This window comes from Lepidochelys kempii, chromosome 7, assembly GCF_965140265.1.
Source record: "Lepidochelys kempii isolate rLepKem1 chromosome 7, rLepKem1.hap2, whole genome shotgun sequence".
Lineage (NCBI taxonomy): Eukaryota > Metazoa > Chordata > Testudines > Cheloniidae > Lepidochelys > Lepidochelys kempii.
In genome coordinates, this window is record NC_133262.1 from 44,980,149 (window position 1) to 45,004,569 (window position 24,421).

Genomic DNA, 24,421 nt, shown 5'->3' on the forward strand with positions numbered 1-24,421 from the left:
GCCTGCCCAAGCCCTGCTGCCCTGGCTGTGGGGGACAAAATAAAGTCTGAGCCCTGCTGCCCCAGGCAGGGAGGCTAAGGCCAAAGTCAAAGCCCAAGGGCTTCAGCCCCAGGCAGAGGCCCTGTAACCTGAGCTTAGGCTTAGGCCCTGGGCAGTGGGGCTCAGGCTTCAGCCCCGGCAAGTCTAATGCTAGCCCTGGTGACCCCATTAAAACAAGGTCCCGACCCACAGTTTGAGAACCACTGTCCTAGATGTATACATTTATATTCAGCCATATTAAACCACGTATTTGCTTGCGCTATGCTTACCAAGAGATTCAGCTGGCTCTGTATCAGTGACCTGTCCTCTTCATTATTTAATCACTCCCCCCAACTTTTGTGTTTCTGCAAACATTATCAGTTAATTTATATTTTCTTCCAGGTCATAATGTGTTAAGTAAAAACGTTAAATAGCGTAGTGCCAAGAACCAATCCTTGCAGGACCCTATTTGAAACACACCCACTCAATGATAATTCCAATTTACATTTTGAGACCTCTCAGTTAACCAGCTTCTAATCTATTTAATGTGTACCATTATATTTTATATCATTTTCATTTTATTGAAACGTCATGCTGTACCAAGCCAAATGGCTTACAGAGGTCTATTACATCAATGCTATTACCTTTATGAACCAAACTTGTAATCTTGTCAAAAAATAAAAAGTTTTAAACAGGCTCTACTTTCCGTAAACTCATGTTTATTGGCATTAATTATATTTCCTTCCTTTATTTCTTAGTTAATTGAGTCCTCTAGCAGCCACTCCATTATCTTGCCTGAGATTGATAGGTCTATAATTACCCAGGTCACCCTGTTTACCCTTTTTAAATATTAGCAAAACATTTGCTTTCTTCCAGTCTTCTGGAACTTCCCCAGTGTTTGAAGTCTAATTGAAAATCAACATTAGCAGTCCAACAAGCTCCTCAGTGTTCTTTAAAACTCTTGAATGAAAGTTAGCTGGACTTGCTCATTTCAAAAAAATTTAACTTTAGTAACTGCTGTTTAATATCCCCATGAGATAGAATAGAAAGAATGTCATCATCAGATGACATGACAATGTTTTTTCCCCAAATACAGAACAGAAATATTTATTAAACACTTCTGCCTTGTCTGTTGTTGTTAAGTCTATCATTTCCATCTAGTAACAGACCAATATATTAAGAAACCTCCTTGTTGTCCTTAACTTTGCTGGCTGTAGAGTTTGCTTGTGTCCTTTTGCCTCCCTTATCAATTTTCTACAATTCCTATTGTCTCTGCAATCCTGGTAGATAGTCTAGTGTATAACAGCAAGGGACTCTCAGGGCCTCTTCAAGTAGTATTCATCCCCACTTTTTTTGCAATCTCAGAAGGATTATTATTGGTATGAGTGGGGATGTCCATGAGAATGTGGCTTGTCCAGAAACTGGGCTGCCAGAGCACAAGTTCCAACCACAGAAGCCCTGGCTTCTATACTCCTTGATCATGCATCCTTGTGATCTGCAATGTGGGTTGTCTCACCCCAGTTTGCTCTCCCCAGAGAGGAGCGTTCAGCAGAAACTCTGCAAGCCCGATTTTGTCGATCTCAACCTGTTGATATTTTTTCTCATGGAGGGGGAGTGTTTCTGCTCAAGTATTCAGTGTCTAGTACTGTGTTTGGAACATGCTGATTCAGCATGCATTGGGTATATGTGCTCAGCAATTTTTCCTGAAAAATGAAAAGAAAAAAAGACTAAAAATCATGCCAGATTTCATGTAAATACTTTAATTACATCTGAATGCTTAAAACTTGAGTTAAATTACACCTTAACACATCTACTAAATTATATGTATATGTCCAGTACCCTGTAAGGAGGTGCTATTACACTAAAAGAATGCTAAAGCCCAGCCAATAGTGGAAATATTCTTTTAGTCTTGTTATCTGTATTACATTGATTCAACGGCCCCCAGCACAGGACAGAGCCCCCTTATATAAGAGAACTGTTTGAATCTGAGTGGAATTCTGTCCATTTATTATATAATATAGGTCTTACCCCTAATACATGACAAGGTATGGGTTTCGTTCTGGATACACAGCAAGTGCATCACTCAGCAACTGCCTGAGAAATGCAAGGAAGGGGTTCACAGCGCTTTGCAAAGCATATTGTTGCTTTTAGGAAATACTTCCTGTTACCGTTTTGTGTATTGAATCAAAGAATTACAAAAATTCACGTCAGTGATAAGGAGTCTTGAAAAATGTTCCCCTAAAAAGAAAAAAGCCAATGTTGTTTAGTTTTCAAATAGTTCAGAAGCCCTAAGGCCTGCCAAGCCCCAGTGGGCCTTACAGCAACAGCTGAAATCTACAAGGGAGAAATCTGACAACTCAGTTGCTGGCAGCCATTTCTGAGCCAATAGAAAGAGATGATGGTTCTCCCAAAGCAGAGTAAAGTGTGTGATGTGTTTGGTTCAGATTCTCATCTGGGGTAAAATCAGTGTAGCTGCATTGAAGCCTCCAGGGCTCAGAACCTCAAAGGTATTAGCACCTAACTCCCATTAAATTAGGCACCTAAATACGTTTATGGATCTGGGCCATTGACAATGTCCACCAAACCCAGCGGAGATAGGCTGTATTACACCAGCTGAGGATCAAGCTTATTTCCATACACCTCACCCTGTTGTAAGCAATCCTTTTGGAGTGGGAACACTAATGGCAGCCTGTAGCTAAGGTGCTGGGATGCCTTTTCGTAGATTCCAGTTTTCTTCTGGCTATGAGCTGAGGGCCATTTTCCCAAAGGCAGCTACAGACTCCAGGATCAAACAGGTTCCAAGAATCCTCAAGCTTTTAACAGGGAGGGGAAGTTTAAAAAAAATAAACCTCCCAAAAGGCTCAGTCCTGCAAAGTCTTATGCAGGTGAGTAGTCAGTGAATACTCTGCTGGGTAAGGACAAGTTGCATGAGAAGGGGTTGCAGGATCGGGCCCATAAGCAGGAAAGGTATGTGCACGTATGAAAGGGGGAAATTTGTCAGAAAATGATTTGAGGGCGGGTACGCTGACCAGCAAGTCCTGACTTGTGCAGTTCGATGAATACCCAAACTACTGGACACTCTGACAGCCAGTCACCTGCCTCTTTGCATAATGCCCACTTTCTAAATATAGGTATGCATTCAGATTTTGGCTGCCAATTTAAAGAGAGCTCTTTACTTTGAGAGTCATGGAGTTGGCTCTCTCTGCACTGGAACACCTGGGCAGAAGGCAGTTCTGTTTGACAAATGCATGTGCTGAAGGAAAATCAATAGATAATCAGTGCATCAACTGTGATGGACACATGCATGTGCTGCATACATCAGGTCTCAAACTTATTGGTGGGACAGCTGGATCTCTTGACTATATCTATATAGATCCATAGGTACAGACCCATCACCTGGTCTTACAATTGTCTTATGATCTGGCTCTGCTGGGGGACATGGGTGAAGGGAAACTTACAGACAGCCTGTTTTTACACTTTCCTACTATCATTGCTTAGGTCCTGCTACTTGCTTTTGATGTTCTCCCTGCAGTGCCTGGCCATATTGCGCTTCCTCTTGGTGACTGCCAGAAAGCTCTGCTTATTACAGTGCCAGCTCCCTACTGCAGTGTGCTACGTTGGCCAGATGCAGTGGGGGCCTGGCAGGCACCATTACACCACTCTTGCCCAGGAGCTTCCTCTTCAGCACTCGCCCTATCAGTTAATGGCACAGCTGAGAGAGAAGTGCACCAGTCATAAAGGTGAACCAAAAGGATTTGTTTTTACCTACCAAGACCCAAGTTCAAGATTTTGCATTTCTTCTGCATTGCTGGCTGATGTGACTGAGACATAAAGCAGAGCGTTTTCTTATACGCTGTACACTGCTTTAGATGGGGTCATCTATTTCAGCAAGAGAAGCAAAGAACCCTGAATCCAGGTTCTGGCAGGTAAATAAGTAAGGATCACACTTTTGACTATTATGTACTGAAATTTATTTGTCCTATATTTTCTCACTCTCTCTCTCTCACACACACAGACTTCCTCAAAGTGTTGTTCTTCCCTTAGAAAACTTTGCTCTGTAAGAACCATCTTCCTTGGCCAAAGCACAGGAGTGGATGGGACTACATCCAATCCCATTTATTTATTATTAATATATTAATTCTACCACTGTGGTATCCGGTCACCAATCACTGCCACTCCTAGCTAAGCCAGAGGGAGCTCTACAGAGGGAGATGAGAGGTCCCAGCTTCTATGAGCTGAATGGCTTGTCCTTACATTCTTATTACATCACTGATCTGGGACATTCAACCATTTCCTCTCTTTAGATTTATGTAATCAATTTATTTTTCCAAAGCTCTTTGGTTCACCTTTAAAACTAGTGAAACTCCAGTGCTACCAAAACCCAATGGAAGACCACAAGGAATCTTTGAGTGCTACCCCGTGAGTGTGTTTATGAACAATCCAGGCAGCACAAGAGGCAAGACAGATGAGCTTGCCTTTGGGATAATATCATGTGCACTGCCGAGGAGACAGACACAGCTGCACTGCCTTCCAGCTCAAGGGGGCTTAAGTTGCCTCCAGGCACCCGCTAAAGCTCCGTGGAAACCATTAGATTACACTGCAGGACTCCAACCATGAGATGTTATGGTATAAAACCACTGGGAAAGCCCTTCAAAACAAGTGCTCCCACCCCTGCCACGATCCCATGACTTGGTAGGGTCCTGTGTTCTGACCGATTTAGCTTCAAGACAGTTTATCTTCATCCCTGCACAGCTTGGTAAAACGGCACTAACCAGGATCGCTCCTGAAATCTGAGCATGGCAGCTCAGGGCCCTTTGGTAGCGACGCACGCACCAAAAGTTGCTGCAGCCAGCCACCACCAAGCATTTGCTGCCTGAAGTGTGTAAATGCCCAGAACTGCTCCTCAGTCACAGCACAAACTGATGGGGTGGTCGGTAAGCTCGGTATCCTCATCCATGCTTGTGGTATGTAACTGGTTGGCTCCGTCCTCCCCGATCTCAGCGTGATCCAAAGCAGGGGCAGGTGTCGTTCACGCATTGATAGCGTTAGCGACGTCTGTGAACACAAGGCGGCTGGGTCTCTGGACGGTTCCCTGGCTCATCAGGAGGATCTGCAAAAATGAAGCAATGAGAGATGAGACAAGGCAAGGATCTGCAGAGATATTTGCAAACCCACATGTCTCTTCATAAACTTACACACTGTGTCTTACCTACATTCACAGGCCTGCGCAGCACATTTCATTAGGATGTGCACCCAGGGAATTTTTTTAAAAGGCAAACATTTATTGAATTACTCAGTCATAAAGGACATTATTTTTATTCATCAAACAAACTAAAACTAAAACTTACCTTAATTTTTTTAAATTAACAACTAAACTTTACTTAAAATATGAGGCACAAAATACCAAAGTTTTGCTGTAGTGATAACCAGGCGTATACAAAGATAGTAAATTTTCATGATCTTTATCTTTAACCAGATAATGAGCTAACCCAAACCGACCAAAACAGATTAAGGTTTCTTCATCTTCCTGTCCTAGAGAGTGAGACTTCGCTCACCAGGTGTTATGGACTTAAATTCCTCAATCACATCGTTGTAATTAACTGACAAAACCAATTCTTGTTCAATGTACAAAATCATGAGTGAGTCGAGGCGCTGTTGGGACACTGTACTTCTTAGATTGTTTTTTACATGTGCTAGTTTCGAAAAGGCTCTTTCACATGAACAGCTTGTCTGCTCCTTTTCTTAACTTAACAATGAACCAATCCATATTTTAAAATTAAAAGGGGGTGTCATACGATTGAATTAAAACGTAAAGCCACAGGCTTGTTAGGCTATTTCAGCAGAGTACATGTGACAAAGCTTACAAACACTGTAGACACTGCGCTGGGCATGCCTGACGCAGCCGTTTATATAGGTCAGGGGTCTGCAACCTTTTAGAAGTGGTGTGCCGAGTCTCCATTTATTCACTTTAAGGTTTTGCGTGCCAATAATACATTTTAGCGTTTTTTAGAAGGTCTCTCTCTATAAGTCTATATATTACCTAACTAAACTATTGTTGTATGTAAACAACATTTTCAAAATGTTTAAGAAGCTTAATTTAAAATTAAATTAAAATGCTGATCTTACGCCGCTGGCCCGCTCAGCCCATTGCCGGCCTGGGGTTCCGTTCACCTAGGCCGGCAGCCAGAACCCCAGACTGGCAGTGGGCTGAGCGGGGCTGGTGGCCGGGACCCCAGACTGGCAGTGAGCTGAGCGGCTCAGCCCACTGCCGCTTAGCCCCCTGTCGGTCTGGGGTTCCGTCTGCTGGCTCCTGCCAGCCAGGGTCCCGGCTGCCAGTCCCACTCAGCCCACTGCCGGTCTGGAGTCCCAGCCCCGTCTGCATAGAGTAGGTACCTACCTTCTCCCTGGTTCTAGCCCATTCTCTTCCTCTCTCTGCACTGAGATGAGGGTGGGAGTGTGCTGAGAATAGGGCTGGGGGTGAAGGAGCAGGCTGGGGGTTGGGGTGCAGGGTCTGGCCAGGAGCTAGAATGAGGGATGGGGCTCAGGGTTGTGGCAGGAGGTTTGGGTGTGGAGCGCTTACCTGGGCAGCTCCCACTTGGTACGAGGGGTGCAGGTGGGAATGTGTGTGTGTGTGTGTGCAGGAGCTCCCGTTTAGTGCTCAGGGTGGGAGTGGGGGTGCAAGAGTCAGGGCATGGGGAGGCCTGGGTATGTGTGGGGGGTGCAGGAGTCAGGGCAGGGGGGGCTAGGGGTGTGTGAGGGGGTGCAGGGGTCAGGGCAGAGGGCTGGGGGTGTGGGCGGGGGTCATAGGGGTGCTCCCAGCCCCCTGCCGTGAGCGGTTCACAGCAGCGGGCTGGAGGGGATATCCCCTGACTCCACCCCCTTCCCCAAGGTCCCCGGAGCAGAGAGCGAACTGTGGCTCTGCTTTTCCCTCTCCCCCTCCCTGCCAAGGGCCATCAGCTGATCTGCGGTAGGGAGGGAGAGGGGGAAGGGCAGGAACCCAGCATGCTGGGGGAAGAGGCGGGGGAGGGGGAAGCTTGCCTGCCGTGCAAGGAGAGGGCGGGGGGGCGGAAAAGAGCGGGCCGGGGCGGGCCGGATTTTTGGTGGCACGCTGCTGTCTGCCCGTGTCCGGCAGACGGCAGCCTGCCATTAAAAACTGGCTCGTCTACCATAGGTTGCCGACCCCTGATCGAGATCAAAGAATTTTCTAGACTAGTGGTCGGAGGGGAGGGGAGGGCCAATGGTAGTGCGGCGCCGCAGCCGTGGGGACGCACGCTGGAGCGACTGTGGGCTTTCCATGCCGAGCGCATCATGCGGTTACATTAAAAGGCAAAGCCCCGTCTTCTTCTTTTTTTGTGTGGAGACATTAGGGCAGGAGCGGGCAAACTTTTTGGCCCGAGGGCCACATCGAGGTTCAAAAATTGTATGAAGGGCCAGGTAGGGAAGGCTGTGCCTCCCCAAACAGCCTGGCCCCTATCCACGCCCCCGCCTCCTGACAGACCCCCGGAACTCCCACACTCCAACCCCCCGTTCCCCGTCCCCTGACCGCCGGAGCCTCTGCCCCAGCCAGCCCCTGACTGTCCCCAGGACTCCCGGCCCCCTTACCGTGCCGCTTAGCTCCACCTCTCCCCGGCGCCTCAGCGTGCCGCGTCCGGGAGCGGCCCTGGACAGCGCTGCAGCGGCGGGACCTGCGCTCGCAGCCCCGCCCCTCACCACACGGCTCCGAGCGGCGGGAGCTCAGGCCCCGCTGCAGCCGCGCTGTCCAGGGCCGCTCCCGGACGCGGCGCGCTGAGGTGCCGGGGGAAGATGGGGAGCCTCCCTGGCCGGGAGCTCGGGGTGGGCCGGGCAGGACGAGCTTACCCAGCCCTGCATTAGGGTGTGCCTGGGTACACCCTGTACGCACGCCTATGCCTACATTCATCACCAGGATTAGTCTGATTAGAAAACACTGGGCTTAACAAATATGTGACCCAAATATATATTAGGCCAGATATTGAAGTCAATGGAGACAAGCCAATTTACACCATCAGACAATGGGGATCATTAGATGTAGTTTATCCAGGCTGCATGGATAAACAACATGTAACACTTTCTTTCTCCCTGCATCATTTGGATGGCTTATCTCTTTATCAATATTTGTATGTACAAGGCAGTCACTTCCAAACTGTTGCAGCCCTATGGCTCTTGCACCTTGGAACCTATGAAACCTGCCACATGCTATACAGTGGCTCCATTTTGGATGTTCTCTCTTACTCTTTCGAACCTTTACAATTGCCATTTATCATCAGAGGCAGCTGTGAGGCAGCAGGCCCCAGGCAGATCTGAGGAGTCCAGCAGCACAGTCCTGTCCTAATCAGTTGCCTTTGGCATTGCTACTGTGCCATTGTTTCCCTCCCTCACCCACTTCATTATCTGAATGAGCTCTTCCTTATGCATCCTATATTTCTTCCTAGTCGCATTTTAGTCAGAATCCCTACTTTATATATTATTCCTCTACTTTTCAAAAATCAACATGTTAAACACACAACCCTCTGCCACCAACAATCCCTCCAAAACATACACACAAGCAGTGATACAAGGGGTAAGTGATCCCAGAAGAACCGGTCACCTAAAATGCAGTAACCCAACTCCCTGCTCTATCCTGTCTAGTAGAGTTGGGTTTGAAGAAACAGCCCACATTTTGGGGCAGGCAACTGGAATCTAAATCCAGATTTGGGTCCAAATTTGGCCACTGGCCTTTATTCTGACAATGGAACTATCAAAACCCCTTATCCAAAAGCCCTGTGAATTTCAGGGCAGTCAGCCTGCAGATCAAAGTTTTGTAGTTTGTGCCCATGTCAAGCGCAGCAGTGTGTATTCTCAGGGACGCTTTGTTAGTTCTCAAAAAGAAAAGGAGTACTCGTGGCACCTTAGAGACTAACCAGTTTATTTGAGCATAAGCTTTCGTGAGCTACAGCTCACCTCATCGGATGCATACTGTTAGTTCTGGAAGCAGAATTTTAAGATGGTGACTCTGTGAAGGAGAAGATACAGAAGCAAAAGCTGCCATTGTTTACTTGCTACCTCAGGTGTCTCTACCTGCCCACATGACAGTTTGCTACTACATTTTTACATGTGTGCTTAGGCAATAGGGGAGGTTCCTTTGGGGAAAAAGGCTTTACAGTTACAACTTCTACGTATTTTTCCTCTCCCACACTCACCTCCATTAATCTGCTGCCAATTAGTTAAGTATATAAAGTGAAGTATGTGTGTGAAAACAAGAGCACTTTCCACCCCTAAGGAAAAGCTCCATAGGAAATGGAAAGGAATATGTGGGCTGGTTGGTACAGCTGAAAAGAAATCTAAAGAAGGGGAGCTGTTTACAGAGGGGCTGCACCCTCACATCACTTGCTCCAAGACATACCTGTTCCAGCTATCCCTGATGCCTCTGCATTTCATAAGAACTTTTTCCCCCAACAATGAAAACAAAGAAGATTGTGAAACTGGCTGAGAGTGGTAAGCAGCTCCTTTCCCTGCTCCTCCCACAACCTGGTGCCCTGGGCAAATTGGCACAGAGCTAACATGTTGGCTGAGATACTGCAAAGACTATACCAATAGCAATTGAAAACCACTAGTGGAGACCCTCTTCTCAAATCACTCTAGTGTAGCAAATCGGCAGCATTGTGGGACTTTGCAGTTGTCATTATGGTGCATGCCGTGGCCATTCAGAGGTCTGCAGCAGCTGTCAAACCTAGAGCCTGGGCGCTTCTGCTGCAAAAGCCCGTCCCACTTGAGCTAAAGCAGAAACTCGCCTCCCGGTCTTTCTTCTAAAGCCTTGTATGCAGTAGCACTCAAGTAACCTGCTTAGCCAAGTCTATGCATACTTCACCATCACTCCTCTACTTGGAAATGCAATGTGTGCTAACTGCAATGATTGGAAACTCACAGGAGGCTGCACCCCTACCCTCCACAGCAAGGCCCTTGCTGAGACACACTTCTCCACAGCTGCCTTATGGGCCAGCCAGAGGGTTAGATTCCTTCATGCAGATGAGAAATTGGTTACTCCCTTTGATGGGGCTTAACCCCCACCAGCTGCAAAGCAAGAGACAGAACTGCAACTAGGCATGCTCTGCACCTGGAGGGGAGACTTACTAATTGCCTCCTGACCAGAGGAGGCAGAGCTGGTCTGTGGAGCTCAGTTTGGGAGAGATTGCTGAGGTGGCAGATACTGGTGGAGAGGTGCTCTGGGACAGGGTTTAATAGGCAGGAAACAATGGTGAAAGAACTCTAGGCTAGAGGGGCAGGTTAGGTTCCTACAAGGGAACCTCTGAGGCAGAGGAAAATAAGGGAACTACACTGAAGCCTGAGGGGGCAGAAGCACTATTAGTGTGAAGATTGATTTGGACTTTTATTTAGATGGTTAGTTTGTGCTCCTGCGGAGGGGGTTTAGACTCTATCTAGTTTGGCTAGATGACCAACCTGCAGAACCACAGAGAGGGAGTCAGGGGAAGATGTGGCCTGAGATGCAGCCCCAGGGACAGCCCAGAAGGAGGAATGCTAGAGACCAGGACCCCATGCAATGCTATCACTAGAGAGGAAGGGGTGCTCATGAGGTGAAGATGCCCTTCTCCATGGCCTGTGCAAGGGCTGCACACTTGGCCATGCATGTGCTGGGCTCTGTTTGTCAGCTCCCACTACCAGCACGTACCGGCTCCAACTCCATTTGATGCTCTGCTAGGCCCTTGCAGCATGTTGAGAGATTAGCTATAGGAAACCTATCCCCTAATTGCTGAAACCCTCCCTTCCCCTTCTTCTAGTTTGCCAAATTTTGCATTTTCCCTCCCACCATCTCTCTGTAATGACAACCCTGTGACCTTCCCCTTTCCCTGTTCCCTTCCAAGCTGCTCTGGCCTTCTACCCCAGCCTGTACCACATGGTTAATGAAGACCCCAGAGGCTCTGTGTGGCTTATGCCACACACGGCGTTCATTACAAGACTAACTCCAATGCATTTGCCAGGCTCAGTAATAACAGGCCTGCACATCTCTGAGTGGGTTGGGTAGAAAGAAGCGTGATGTGACTGTGGAAGGCAACTACTACCTTGCTCTGGGTGGCCTGGGAAGATGCAGCATCTCTCCCATGCTCCAGCAGCTCTTGTTCCAGCTCGTCCTGTTCTTCTGTGGGGTCAAAATTGTACATGGGCATGAGCTGGTGCCGCAGCTTCTCTAACCTGCCAAAGGAAAGAAGAGCAAAGTGCAGCATCGAAACCTGTGGCTGAGGAAAGAGGGAGAGTGAAATAGACTGGTTAGTCTTCCCTCCCCACTCTGTTGCTGGGCAGCTGCTGAAACTTGTGTATGGATCTGTGTGTAGGGGTATATTTTATATTTTAGGGTGCTTCTTGCTGTTAAGAGAGGATTTGGCTGTAACTCACTAAGTGTCATGTCCCCGTCCAGGGGCAAGAATAAGATCCAACTGCTGCTACCAGCTAACCAGGTTGTTTTGTTAGACAAAGTGGAAGAGGCCGGTACTGAATGTGCACGGTTCAGTTACTCCCAGTAACCTGTGGCTGCACAGCAGGGGCTCATGTGGGGATTTAAACTGACCTAGAATCTCAGGATAAGCTTTATGTGGCAGGGGGAAGCACGTACCACGCTGGCTCAGTGTGCTGTACACACACGCACCCCCGCCTCCCAACCACAGTGGCTAGTCCACATGTTGGATAAAAACCTCCTACTGCTGGCAGAATTACATCTTCAGCTCAAGTGGTAGAGGCCTGTGTCTGGTTCTGAGTTCAGTCTCTGCCAACAACCTGGGAAGGAGGAAGGCGGGATTGGTACGTAAAATCTAAAAGGAGCTCTTGAGGGAGCTCATGGACACACAAACACTTTGTAGTTCTGTGTGGCTTACCTGCTCTCACACTAACAATGTAGCCTGACCCCACAAAGAGTCTCCCTTCATGCTGGCCTAGACAAAGCAGTGATGAGAGGGACTGCTGACCCCATCACACAGGCATACTTGTGTGTAGCTGTCAAAGCCCCGGCATATGCTGTGGGTGTCACTTTGTGGGGAGGCAGGGATTCCTGAACTGTTCACCACCACAAATATCCCTTTTGGCCCAGGCTCAGATGATGTTCTCCACATGACCCTTGCCTGCTTCTGGCTGGGTTCTGCCCACTAAACCATCAGTATGTTTACAGGCTAAATGTTTCAGCACTGCCATTAGCTGCTTCTGTTTCTCTCAAGTCCCTGCTTTGGGAACCAGCTTGTAAGTTTTCTGGCTAGTAGCAATGTATCCTGCAGGCTGTGTGTAGCCTAGCATTGCCCACTGCAGTCACTAAGTGAGGCACCGTCCATGGCACAGAAATTCACCAGTGTCTGTGTCCATTTGGAAATAGCAGGAGAACCAAGGAGAGATGTCTTTCCCTGCTTGCCATCCTTCTCCTGATTTTCAGCAGCAAGCTTAATGGGTGGGTGAGGGGGAGACCACTAAATCTTGAGCTAGGAAACTTAGTGTCTTGCAAAACTGGATCCAGGGGAAATGTGGAGTCCATCATTCCGCCAAGTAGCACTGCCATAAACAGAGGAAAGCAGGGGGAAAGGTAGGCCCACAGCCCTTGCCAAGCTAAGCCGAAGCTTTGGAGAACTGGGGTCTGGCACATGTAGCCTTGCCAGGCAAACTTCATTACATAAGGCAGCTGGAGCAGAGGAGCCCTGCCTGTAAGCGTAGCATTTGAGATTGGCTGAAATGTGACAGACTCCACCGCTGATAGGACATGCCTGTTATATGGATAACCGCTTCTTTGTACAAACACAGAACCTTCCCCCTCTCTTTATCCCTCCCTATGTGAGATAAGTTAGGTGTTGTGTAGGAAACCTACCACACATTCAGAGGACTTTTGGCTTCCCAAATGGCAAGGAGCTGGCTTTGAAAAGGAAATCTACAACCGGGGGGGGAGAAAGGGAGGGAACTCTGCATTGCCATCTGACTCCCTTCCCCTGGCCTCTCTGTCTGCTAGAGATTACCTGGTCTTTGCCTTAGCTTTGATGCATTAAGATTCCCCAAAAGCAGACTGCACTTACCTCTTCCTCTTCCTGATATAGAGAACCTAGAGGAGAAAGAGAAACATCATTAAAACAGTTCCAGTGAGGAGAGGAGCAGGAGATTGTGCCTATCTTTAAAAAGGGGAACAAGGAGGACCTGGGGAATTACAGACCAGTCCTGGAAAAATACTGGATCAAATTACTAAACAATCAATTTGTAAGCACATAGAGGATAATAGGGTTACAAGGAATAGCCAACATGGATTTGTCAAGAACAAACTACACCAAGCCAAACTAATTTCCTTCTTTTAACAGGGTTACTGGCCAAGCAGATGGGTGAAATAGTAGATGTGGTATATTTCAATTTAGTAAGGCTTTTGACACACTCCCAGGTGATAGTCTCATAAGCAGACTAGGGAATTTGGGTCTAGATGAAATTACTCTCAGGTGGGTTTATAACAGGTTGAAAGACTATACTCAGAGGAGTTATGGTTTGCTATCAAGCTGGGAAGGAGTACCTCGAGGGGCCTGCAGGGGTCTGTCCTGGGGCTGGTACTAAGCAGTATTTTCATTAATGACTTGGATAATGGAGTAGAGAGTGTGCTTATACAATCTGCAGGTGATACCAAGCTGAGAGGGGTTGCAAGCACTTTAGAGGACAGAATTAGAATTCAAAACAACCTTAACAAATTAGAGGATTGGTCTGAATTGAACAAGATGAACTTCCGTAAAGACAAGTGCAAAGTACTTCACTTAGGAAGAAAAAAATCAAATTCACAGCTACAAAATGGAGAATAACTGGCTAGGTGTTAACACTGCTGAAAAGGATCTGGGGGCTATAGTGGATCACAAATGGAATGAGTCAGCAATGAGAAGTAGTTGCAAAAAAGCTATCATCCTGTGGTGTATTAACAGGAGTGTTGTATGTAAAACATGGGAGGTAACTGTCTCACTCTATTAAGCATTGGTGAGGCCTCCGCTGGAGTATTGGGTCCAGTTCTGGGTGCCACACTTTAAGAAAAGATGTGGACAAACTGGAGAGAGTCCAGCCGAGAGCAACAAAAATAATGAAAGGTTTAGAAAACCTGACCAATGAGGAAAAGTTAAAAAAAACTACAAAAAACTGGGCATGTTTAGTCATGAGAAAAGAAAACTGGGGAGGACCTGATAAGTCTTCAAATATGTTAAGGATTGTTATAAAGAGGACGGTGATCAACTATTCTCCATGTTAACTGAAGGTGCGACAAGAAGTAATGGGCTTAATCTGCAGCAAGAGAGATTGGTTAGATATTAGGAAAAACTTTCTAACTATAACAGGTGTTAAGTTCTGGAATAGGTTTCCGAGGGAGGTTGTGGAATCCCCATCACTAGAGGTTTTAAAGAGAAGGTTGGAACAACACCTGACAGGGATGGTCTAGGTCAGGGGTTCTCAACCAGGGGTACATGTACCCATGGGGGAACGCAGAGGTCTTCTGGGGGTACGTCAACTCACCTAGATATCTGCCTAGTTTTACAAAAGCCTACGTAAAAAGCACCAGTGAAATCAGTAGAAGCAAAAAGTTCATACAGTGACTTGTTTATACTGTTCTATATACTATACACTGAAATTAATTGTAATATTTATATTCCAATTGATTTATTTTATAATTATATGGTAAAAATGAGAAAGTAGCAATTTTTCAGCAGTAAGGTGCTGTGACAATTTTGTATTTTTATATCTGATTTTGTAAGCAAGTAGTTTTTGAGGTGAAATTAGGGATACAAAAAACAAATCAGACTCCTGAAAGGGAAGGGGTACAGTAGTCTGGAAAGGTCGAGAGCCACTGGTCTAGGTTGACTTGCTTTTGTCTTTGAAAACTTTATTGAAAGTCTGCAAGAAAATTCTGCAGCAGCAAGTTCCACAAATTAACTTGTTGCAGTTTGTAAGGGAAACTGACCCTAGGAACTGATTTTTGTTGTTAACACCCATCTTCTTCTGAAAGGTAAACTAGCTTATTCTACTAGAGAAGGACCCCAGCCCTTTGCGCTGCCTTCTTTATGAGCAACACGCATTTAGGACTAAGTGAGAAGAAAGGTTTAGAAAGCCACTACCTATAGTGGAGATGGAAGGGCTGGCTCTGTGGAGCAGCTCGGGGAATTTGTTCAATATCCCACGGGAAGAGTGTGACGGACTCCACACCACACATCATTAGACATGCCAGTTGTTATTTGGATAACAGATTCTTTGTACAATCACAGAACCTTCCTTTTTTCTTTAACTCTCCGTATGAGAGATGGGTTAGGTGTTATGTAGGAAACCTACCACACATTCAGAAGTCTTTTTACTTCCAAATTGCCAAGGGATCTACTCAGGAGCTGGCTTTGAAAGGAAACATGACAATGGGGGAAGAAGGGGAGGGGAGATCATTCCCCTCTTAATATTTCACTGCTTAACAGTGCATCACCTCATGTAATCTGAAGTGCTGACCTACTTCTGCTGTGTCCGTATCACAGGAAGCTAGACAGCCCCCGCCCCCGCCCAACTCCACCTCAGTCAAGGGAGACAGAACTTTCTGCAGGGGCAGAGACTGTGGAATGAACTTCCCCAGGAACTAAGAGCCATCACAAACCTCACTATCTGCTCCAAGTGCAAGGCACATTTCTCTGACCTTGTCTCTTCTAACACACTTTTAGTAATAGGTATATTTTTATTAAAAAAAGACACCCTACCAGACCAAGACTTTCCACTGCACATGCATGTTCCTCTGGGGGGAGGATGAGAGCATAAACAACAGATGGATAGTCATATGGCTTAATGCACTACTGGAAGGTGATTAGATGCCACAGTGATAAGCACGGTATAAAAACCTACATAGGACAGAGTAGAGTAGCTCACGAAAGCTCATGCTCAAATAAATTGGTTAGTCTCTAAGGTGCCACAAGTCCTCCTTTTCTTTTCGCGAATACAGACTAACACGGCTGTTACTCTGTAACCCAGATTTACAACTCAGAGCAGAATCTGCCCCATTTTCTTTTAAATAAACTCAAAGTTATTTTAAAAAATGCTCATACCACATATGGGAACTGGTTCCTGGCATCCTCAAAACTACTGGGCACCCTGCCTGGACTGAAGTCCTGGGAGATCCCAGAAGCACTGATCATTGTGCTGCGATTTGGGTTCCTACTGGGAGCCTACACATACCTCCCAGACTTGGCTCTTTCTGAGCACTGGATAAAGACAGTTAAAAGTTGTGGATCTCCAACACTTTCGGTGCCCAAAACTTTTGTATGGTTCTCCGGTGTGGTGGCTCTTTCTTGGTTCAATCAAGTTACTGGGACTAAAACTCATGTTGATAAATCACACCCACCCTCCCTACTTTAGAAAGAAAAGTATTTAGAATGCTGGATGGAGTGGGTCTCTCTTACCATTGCTACAGCCAACCCAATCATAGTAATGATTCCAAATGAGAGAAGCATTGTGCTCAGGCTGGGCCCACTGCTGACCACATCTGGGATTTTGGTGCTGTTAAAGCTGGTGGTTTCAGGGCTTACGGTAGCAGTTTCTGGTAGAGCCCTGTCCATGGTTGACCCTGGGTCTGGCACAGAGGTGGCAGTGGTGCTGCGGTACAAATCGTGTACAGAGGGCATGATATAACTCATCCTGGACAAGAGCCCCACGTCCTCCCTTACTGAACTGTCTCTACCCACTCGGGACGCTTCGATTTCTGCTACAAAGTCATAGGGTCTCTCCTTATGTCAAGGGCGCTCCTGTGAGCACTGTTGTGCAACATCGTCCTTGTTGGCCCTTCTTTGAGGGAATCCTGTTGCTTCTCCCTGTGTTTGAGAGAGACAAGCAGAAGCTTTATGAGTCACAGATGCACAAGGTGACAGTCCTAAAGATACATGATCAACATTTTCTGAAATGGCAACTGATTCTGAGTATGAGATAGATTAGATATAATTGTGGGGGATAGGGGAGGCTTAGAGAGTATTTTTGGGTGCTCAACCTGAGATGGAAAGTGGCTGACTTTTCAGAGATGCTGAGTGCCTCCAACTCCAGTTGAAGTTAGTGGGATCTGTGGGTGATCAGCACCTCTAAAAATTGGTTAGTCTCTAAGGTGCCACAAGTCCTCCTTTTCTTTTTGCGAATACAGACTAACACGGCTGTTACTCTGAAACCTATCTAAAAATCAGACTACTGATTTACATGCCTAATTTCAGACACACCCAGATTTGCATAGGTGCTGACTTTTGTTTTTGCTGGTGGGTACTTTTGAGGAGGTGTATGTGACTGCCAGTTTTGGGGGGGAGGCTATTTTCAGCATATTCATATACTTATTTCATATTCTAGTTATTGAATGCATCTATATTGGTATCTTTACTATTTTAATAACGATTAAATGGCTATGAACTACATAATTACATTTTCATAAATTAAAGTATATTAAAATAATTGCAATCACCTACAAGCTGTCTTCACTAACCTCCAGGAGTGAAAATAGGGCACTACCCTCCAGTACACAGTACCAGCAAGAGATTTTTAGCGGGTACAGGATACCAGAAAGACTTGGAACTAGCTCCCCCCTCTGCTTAAAGGAGCAGAACGTGGCTAGGGAGGGCATTCAATCTTTAAATGGCATTAACAGCACAATACATATGCTAACAAACTTAAGCAAAGGCTTTGTTTAAGTTTGTTGGTTGGTCAGGAGTCCTCAAGAGGGGAGGGGTGGGAGGGACGGAAGGTGTTTAAACAGTGTTTTTTATTTTGTTTTCCCCATTGGTCTGAATTATCCATGACATCCATATTACATCACATAAAGTCCAAATCATTAGAGGAATTCCTCTGCTTGCACTGACCAGAGGATGTGTGGATTCTGATGTCAGCCCAATTCTGCAGCCTTACAGGAATCAGGTGTTGTCCCCAGTGTACACAGAATTCTTCTTTGCAGCCAAACTAGTCTAACATGCATTTTGTTAACTAGAAGTGGAACAGCAAAACAATGAAAACAAATGCCTCATTTTTCAGCTTTGTGGGTGAGAGAACTATAAGTGAAGATTATAATGGCAGACACTGACCGCCTTAAACCAGCTACCTCAGGAATCTGCCAAGAATTTTGCTGAAAATATGTTCCTCATCTTAGCAACAGAGCTAAGACTTATCACACATCTGCCCACCTTTATTTGAATGAAATTCCTTCTGATCTGACAGCTCAGGCATTGTCAGCTTCATCCAGAACAATTTACAAACTTGGAATTTAATCCTGTAACCCTTAATCATTTGATCAATCCCACTGAACACAATGGGACTATTTGCATGACTATTGACCACTTTTGTGGAATGGTAAGAGTTTTAGGAGTCTGCTCCTATAAAGGAAGTTGAATCCCCGATTGAAATGCCATATTTGGGTACAATACCATAAAGCAGTTTAGTATACAGTTCTACTTAAAATTTATCTTTTAATAAGTCATACATATGCTGAAAGAGCTCCTCACCCAACTCCCATATTCCATACAAACAGACTGAAATACTACATATTTGGGGGGAAAGTGAGTAGTTAAGCATGTTGATGATTGTATATACAAAGTGGAGTGTCAGAGGGGATGGGGAGAGCGTGGGGGTCCCGGACTGAGGGCAGGGAGGAGTCACATGGAGGGTCACGTGGGGAGGTCACATGCCCCCCTGTGTCTCTCCCATGAGTGTAGTACCAGCAAGAAATTATTTCTACTTGCACCATTGCTAACCTCCCAGTTTAAAGACATTATGTCTCACTGTAGCTTTCAAGATGAAACTGCCAGCAATCTTATTTGCATCTAGTTCCCTGGTATTGCCTTGATGCACATTAAGGCCAGCTACATTATTCAGTTGACTATCCCATTGATGACTGGAGATGATTTTTAAATCTTCTCAAGCTGGAGAATGAGTTCAGGGTAATCCAGGCATAGTGAAAAAGATTCTTATAAATTTGTAGTACTCTGGAAACATAGTGCTTCTAGAGTACTGCAAATGACTCCAAGCTCTCTTTCTTGATGGGTAACAGCTAATTTAGACACCATCATTTTGTGTGTAGTTGGGATTATATTTTGCCATGTGCATTACTTTGCATTTAACATTGAATTTCATCTGCCATTTTGTTGCCAAATCACCCAGTTTTGAGAGATCCCTTCCTAACTCTTAAGTCCAAAGCAGACTGCAATCTTGAGTAATTTTGTATCACATTCCACACTCAAGATTTGGCTCCTGGGTGCTGAGCACCCACTATTTTTTTCAATGGGTGCTTCAGCCCCAGAGCACCCACAGAGTCAGCGCCTATGCAGGTTTGACAATTTTAGTTTTAATATCTCTATGCTTAGTTCCCCATCTGTATGGCAGGGCACTGATATTTACCGAAAGGCTTTGGATGTCTGGATAAAAAGGACAAGGAATTATTAGGATGTACATTATTACTATGGCTGGACCTATCACCCAAGAGAAGTATATTCAATATCAACCACCATCTCTAACAAGTGGTATTTGGTCATTGCAGCCTCATGGGATGTGGGTTTTCAGAGTGAGACCTTGAGGTTTCCTCCTTTCCTCCAGGTTTCCACCCTGTAGGTGGATGGCCCCTCAGCCTCCTATGTAGTCCTCTGTGGCACAGCCTGACTCCCACAGGCCCCTTGCCGCTCTGGTTATCATCTTTCCGCAGAGAGAGAGAGAGAGAGGCCATCCATTGAGCAGACTTCCATCCTACCCCTCCTCCTACTCCTCTATTCCAGGACTGCCATGTTGTCTGCTCTTTCATCCACTACTCTCAGGAATGTTCATTGCATCTTGTTGAGAAAATTCACCTTGACATCTTTCCCCATTATGTGTGGGGCAGGAGAGGGACTGCCCTGGGGTTACTATTTGCTCACTATCTGTCCTTAGGTACAGTATAACAGGATCTCACTTAGAAGGTGGTGGCTGGCTCCACAGCGTCTCCCAGACCAATCAATTATCCAACTTTTGTGAGCCTTTGCAGAGTGGGGTTTGGGCAGATGCCATCCCTAGTCCATTTCAAGGACTAGAGGAGACAACTGAATTCTGCAGAGTTGCCTGTCACAGCAAGGTGCTGGGGTCTGAGCAGAGAGGGTTTCAGGGATTTAGCTTCATGGACAGTCACTTCCCCCAGCACTGGGAAGTGTCCCTTCAGACTTTTCCAATGAGCCAAGCCTTCCCAGCCTGAACCATTTTGGGGCCTTGAGAGATTCTCTTGAGCAGAGGCTGGGACATGTCTCTCCTGGAGGAGAGACTGTTACTCAACATTGCATTTCTATCAGGATTATCCATGACTGCTGAATTTCAAACCTGTCCCTGAAGACAAGTCTGCCTGCTGTATGAGAGCGTGTCACAAGGGCAATGGGACCAGCCCTGCCTATGTCATAATTAGCTACCTCCCAGCTGAAGAAGAGAGGATTAACTGGGGTCAAATGACAATCTTATGAATACAAGGGCTACTAAGGGCAGATAATGCAGTTTAGAGGAGGAACCATAGGGAAAAGGTTGGGTGCCCATGGAAGGGCCTGAAGTAGGGGCTAGAAGAAGCAAGGGAGCCAGGGCTTCATTGCAGAGAGATTTAAAAAGAGCCCAGAAGGGACTGGGAACTGAGCCCAGAGGACAGACTGGAGAGGAGTCCAAGAGGAGCAGAAGAACTTTTTGTTTGTATAGACTCTTGTTACCCAGGTTAAGTTTTGGCTAGTGACTTGGATGGAGGGCTAAGCCACATCACTAACTCCACCCTATGTGGGGAAGGCTGAGGGGACCTTCAGAGGAGGAAATTGAGGCATGGAACATCTGCAGAGCTCTCCTTTCACTCTTGGTTTCATTCAGTCTTGGGTGGGATATGACATACTAGAATAAGGGGAATGGGTGGGGGAAATTCATTGCCTGCCTGTATTAACCCCAATGTCCTGGCCAAATTCCAGCTCCATCACTTCTATTCTCCCTATATAAAATAGCCTGAACCCCCTGCATTTCCAATTAAAGTTACTCTTCACCCCCTCTTCTAAAAATATCTTTTTACAGTACTGCTGTTACAGGATGCCCCCAAATTCCACCCCAGAAGTAGCTGCATGTCCTTGCTGGGTGATGCATATTCACACAGCAATATGCTTTCATTGTTTAGGGCCAGGCTGATGCTACTGCTTCTCACATCAGCTTTCAGTCCCAGTGGCCTGCTCTGGATTCATCCCCTTCCCACTTACTTTCAGTGTAACAAGCTGGTGCATGCTCCCTCCTCCCTAACCGCCTGAACAAAACCGTGACATCAGCACTTACTTAATTCCTCCCAGATGAGGAATCGAGTCCCCTTCTGGTTCCAGTCGTCCGTCTCAGACTGGAAGAGTAGCCCAGGCCAAGCCTCCCGAGCCGGCAGGCAGGGGGAGTACCCACAGCCCACACAGAAACAGTAGCCGCTGGCCTTGTCCCCGGAGAGCTGCTGTCTGTCTGTCTAACCTCGTCGTCTCATACCACAACTGGGACAAGAGCAGAAGTGCAAAACGTTGGGTGATGTGTGTGTGAGTGCGTGCACGCTAGGGGATAGGAACAAATTGCCCTCTCATACAGAAAGCTGCTTCCAATGGACAGCAGAGAGCGACCTGAGCAGACGGATAATTCTTGGTTTGGTGGAGACAGGGCTGACGAGCCGCCTTGGGCAGTGGAACTCAGATTGCTTGTACCGGAGATAGAGGACCCGCGGCTGCTGTTAGTGCGCTGCTTGCCATTGTATTTTCCAAGATGCCAGGAGCTGCCCACCCCTCCTCCCCTTTCTCTGATCTCCTGCTTTGATCTCCTTTTTGCCGGGGATTGGCAGGGCGAGGACGGGGTTCTGGCTCAGGGTTGGCCAGCCTGTTTGTCACTCATGAGCTTTTGCTGCTGCAGAGAGATTGAGGTTAAACAGTGGGAAACTGGGATTTGTAGCACCATGCACTCTCAGCCTGGAAGGATGCCACATGCCATTGCCCCCACAGAATTGGCGGGGGCTGGGAGATTTTAGCTCCTGTATAACCTTTAGGATTGTGTTTCGCTTTGCAGTGCTGCCATCGGGCTTGGTTATACGGAATTCCAGCCTTGCCCAAGTCTTCCCAGGGGAAATCCACCAAGAGGGCATTTGTCCCCACCCATAACCACTGTGCCTTTTACCCAGTGCAATTGCCTCCGGTCCCTGTCAGTGATGGTCATGACACTTGGTACTTTGCTCTCTTGTCTTGCCAGGGTGCTGGAACAATTTTTATAGTGGGGGTGTTGAAATCAGAAACCACATATTTTGTTATTACTCCATCAAGCGAGGGGGTGCTAGCCCTAGTTCCAGCACCCCTGCGTCTTCCATCTTGTTTCTGAGGATCTCAAAGCGGGCGCTCTCTCTCTCTCTCTATATATATATATATTAACTGAAGTATAACTTTAACTGGCCCCTCCAATCCAATCTTGTAGTTTCAGCCTCTGTCTGTGGGAAAAAGAAAAGGAGTACTTGTGGCACCTTAGAGACTAACAAATTTATTTGAGCATAAAGCTTTCCTGAGCTACAGCTCACTCACGAAAGCTTATGCTCAAATAAATTTGTTAGTCTCTAAGGTGCCACAAGTACTCCTTTTCTTTTCTTTTCTTTCTTTTTTTTTTCTTTCTTTTTGCTAATACAGACTAACACGGCTGCTACTCTGAAACCTTTCTGTGGGAAGGAATTTGGAAGATAGAGGCAGTGGAAATCAAGCTCCTTTACACTGGGGTCAGTCAGGATCAGCTTTATGACATTTCACCAGCAGAAAATCAACCTGCTCTAAGTGGAAGCAGCATCGGCATCAGATGCACACTGCTCACCTGTCTATTTAGAAAACATCCCCGGACATCGGCAATACCAGGAGGGAGAAGCTGGAGTGTCTTTGAAAAGCGAAGTCAGGAAAGTAACTGAAATACTTCTCAGTAAATACAATCCAGTCATACAGTCCCTCAGTAAATACAATCCATCCTAAATTCTCAATTACTGAGGGACAATCTAAACTTATTACTATATTTGCTTTCCACAAGCTAACCTTTAGTATAACCTTTTATGAGTGATGTACCTGAATATCTGGATGCTAATATCTAAACTTTTTTGTTAAATTTATTAACCTGAATTTGGGATGTTGCAGATTGTGTACTATATATATTTTATGACCTTTAAACCTAACTTTGTACTTTTGAAACAATTCAAGCATTACACCCAGATGTATAGTCACTCTTTCCTTAACCTGTGTATTTGATAATTTTAACATTAGCTTTAATAAAACAATTTAAATATTTTATTGGATTAACTTCTGCTGGTGAGAGAGAGAAACTTTCCAAGTTCCTGAGAGGAGACCCTTGTGTTAGTGGCTGAAACCAGTCCCCTGAATTATTGTTTACACTGTGGCTGCCCCTAGAGGTTTCATGGGCGGCTGAGGATTGGAATTGTGCACAGGTGTAACAACCAAAAATCAGTCCTTGCCCCCAAAGGTCTTCCAGTCTAAGTAGAACAGATTCTGGTGCATTAGATCCCATGTCTGGATCATGAGGCATTGGGTCCAGTCTTCAAAGGTGACTGCCTGAGTCTTCCAACGAAGGGCACTGTTGATTGCATAATGAGGTTTAATGAAACTGGGGAATATCTGGTCTGAACTCCTGAAAATTACCCCAGCCGGGACGTGGCAGTCACTACAGTGCAAGTGGCACTGTTCGGGGACGCTCCCTTGTCACCCACCTCTGCACTGGGACCTTTTTTCCAGGGCGCAAGGGTGGGGAAGCAGCCCCCTCCCCGGTTTCCTCCCAGCTGCGTGGCAGGGCTGTTGGAGCGGCTGCTGCTGCCCTGAGCTCTCCCTCTTCTCCCCGGAGTGCTGCTGGCGGGGGAACAGTGCAGCGGAGGGAACCCGTGCACGGAGGCCGCGGTTGCACGCTGGATTGCGCTGCCTGCAGCCCCACCAGGAAGTGCTCCGAGTGCTCGTCGATAGAACGTGCTGCTGCTGCTGCGCGCGCTGCAGGCTCCGGCTTTTCCCGGGGAGTCCCTGACTCAAACCCGCCGGCGGGCTCGGGGCCGGACAGGGGAAAAGGCAGCAGGGGCTGCCAGGAGGTCTGGGTCGCTGGTATGTTGTAAATAACCCGGTGGATTTGCTGTCCCAGCACCTAGGCTCCGAAACAGGAGGGAAACCCCAAATAACTCCCCTCCTCCCTCTGGCTGGTTGTTTCTGGGGTTGGTTTTTATTTTATTTTTTTGCGTTTCCCTCAGCACAGCAGGATAAAATCCGCGGAGTCCGTCTGGCTCTTTTTGCTTCTAGTCAGTTCCCCTCCGGTCTGTTGCCGCGCTGGGAATGCAAATGCTGCAGGGAGGGGGGATGTGGCAGTGTGTGTCGTTAAAAGCCACTGTTCCCACTAGTCTAGT

The 24,421-nt window shown here is 46.6% G+C and overlaps 1 protein-coding gene across 5 annotated transcripts; it reads right to left on the reverse strand.

Moving 5' to 3' along the window:
* Positions 1-720: 720 nt before the first annotated feature.
* C7H3orf18 (chromosome 7 C3orf18 homolog) lies at positions 721-21,799 on the reverse strand. 5 transcript variants are annotated; one of them, XR_012159882.1, is made up of 6 exons: positions 21,310-21,799; positions 16,440-16,847; positions 13,074-13,099; positions 11,094-11,223; positions 4,852-5,128; positions 721-1,721 (listed from the first exon to the last, which is right to left on the reverse strand). XR_012159882.1 is itself a non-coding variant. In XM_073352476.1 (6 exons), the coding sequence occupies exons 3-6, from the start codon at positions 16,671-16,673 to the stop codon at positions 5,048-5,050; spliced, it is 471 nt and encodes a 156-aa protein (XP_073208577.1). In that variant the 5' UTR covers positions 16,674-16,847; positions 17,871-17,991; positions 21,310-21,799; the 3' UTR covers positions 1,763-5,047. The 5 variants fall into 5 exon arrangements, 3 of the variants coding, with proteins under 3 accessions (XP_073208577.1, XP_073208576.1, XP_073208578.1); XR_012159881.1 differs by having other exon boundaries at positions 4,791-5,128; XM_073352476.1 differs by lacking the exon at positions 721-1,721 and adding an exon at positions 17,871-17,991 and having other exon boundaries at positions 1,763-5,128.
* Positions 21,800-24,421: the final 2,622 nt, after the last annotated feature.

Coding starts and splice junctions, on each gene's coding strand:
- C7H3orf18 (XM_073352475.1), bottom strand. CDS start 16,673: ATGAGTTATATCATGCCCTCTGTACACGATTTGTACCGCAGCACCACT. Junction 13,100..16,439: donor TTGGGTTGGCTGTAGCAATG/GTAAGAGAGACC, acceptor TTTCTCCTCTAG/GTTCTCTATATCAGGAAGAG. Junction 11,224..13,073: donor TATATCAGGAAGAGGAAGAG/GTAAGTGCAGTC, acceptor TTCCTTTGGCAG/GTTAGAGAAGCTGCGGCACC.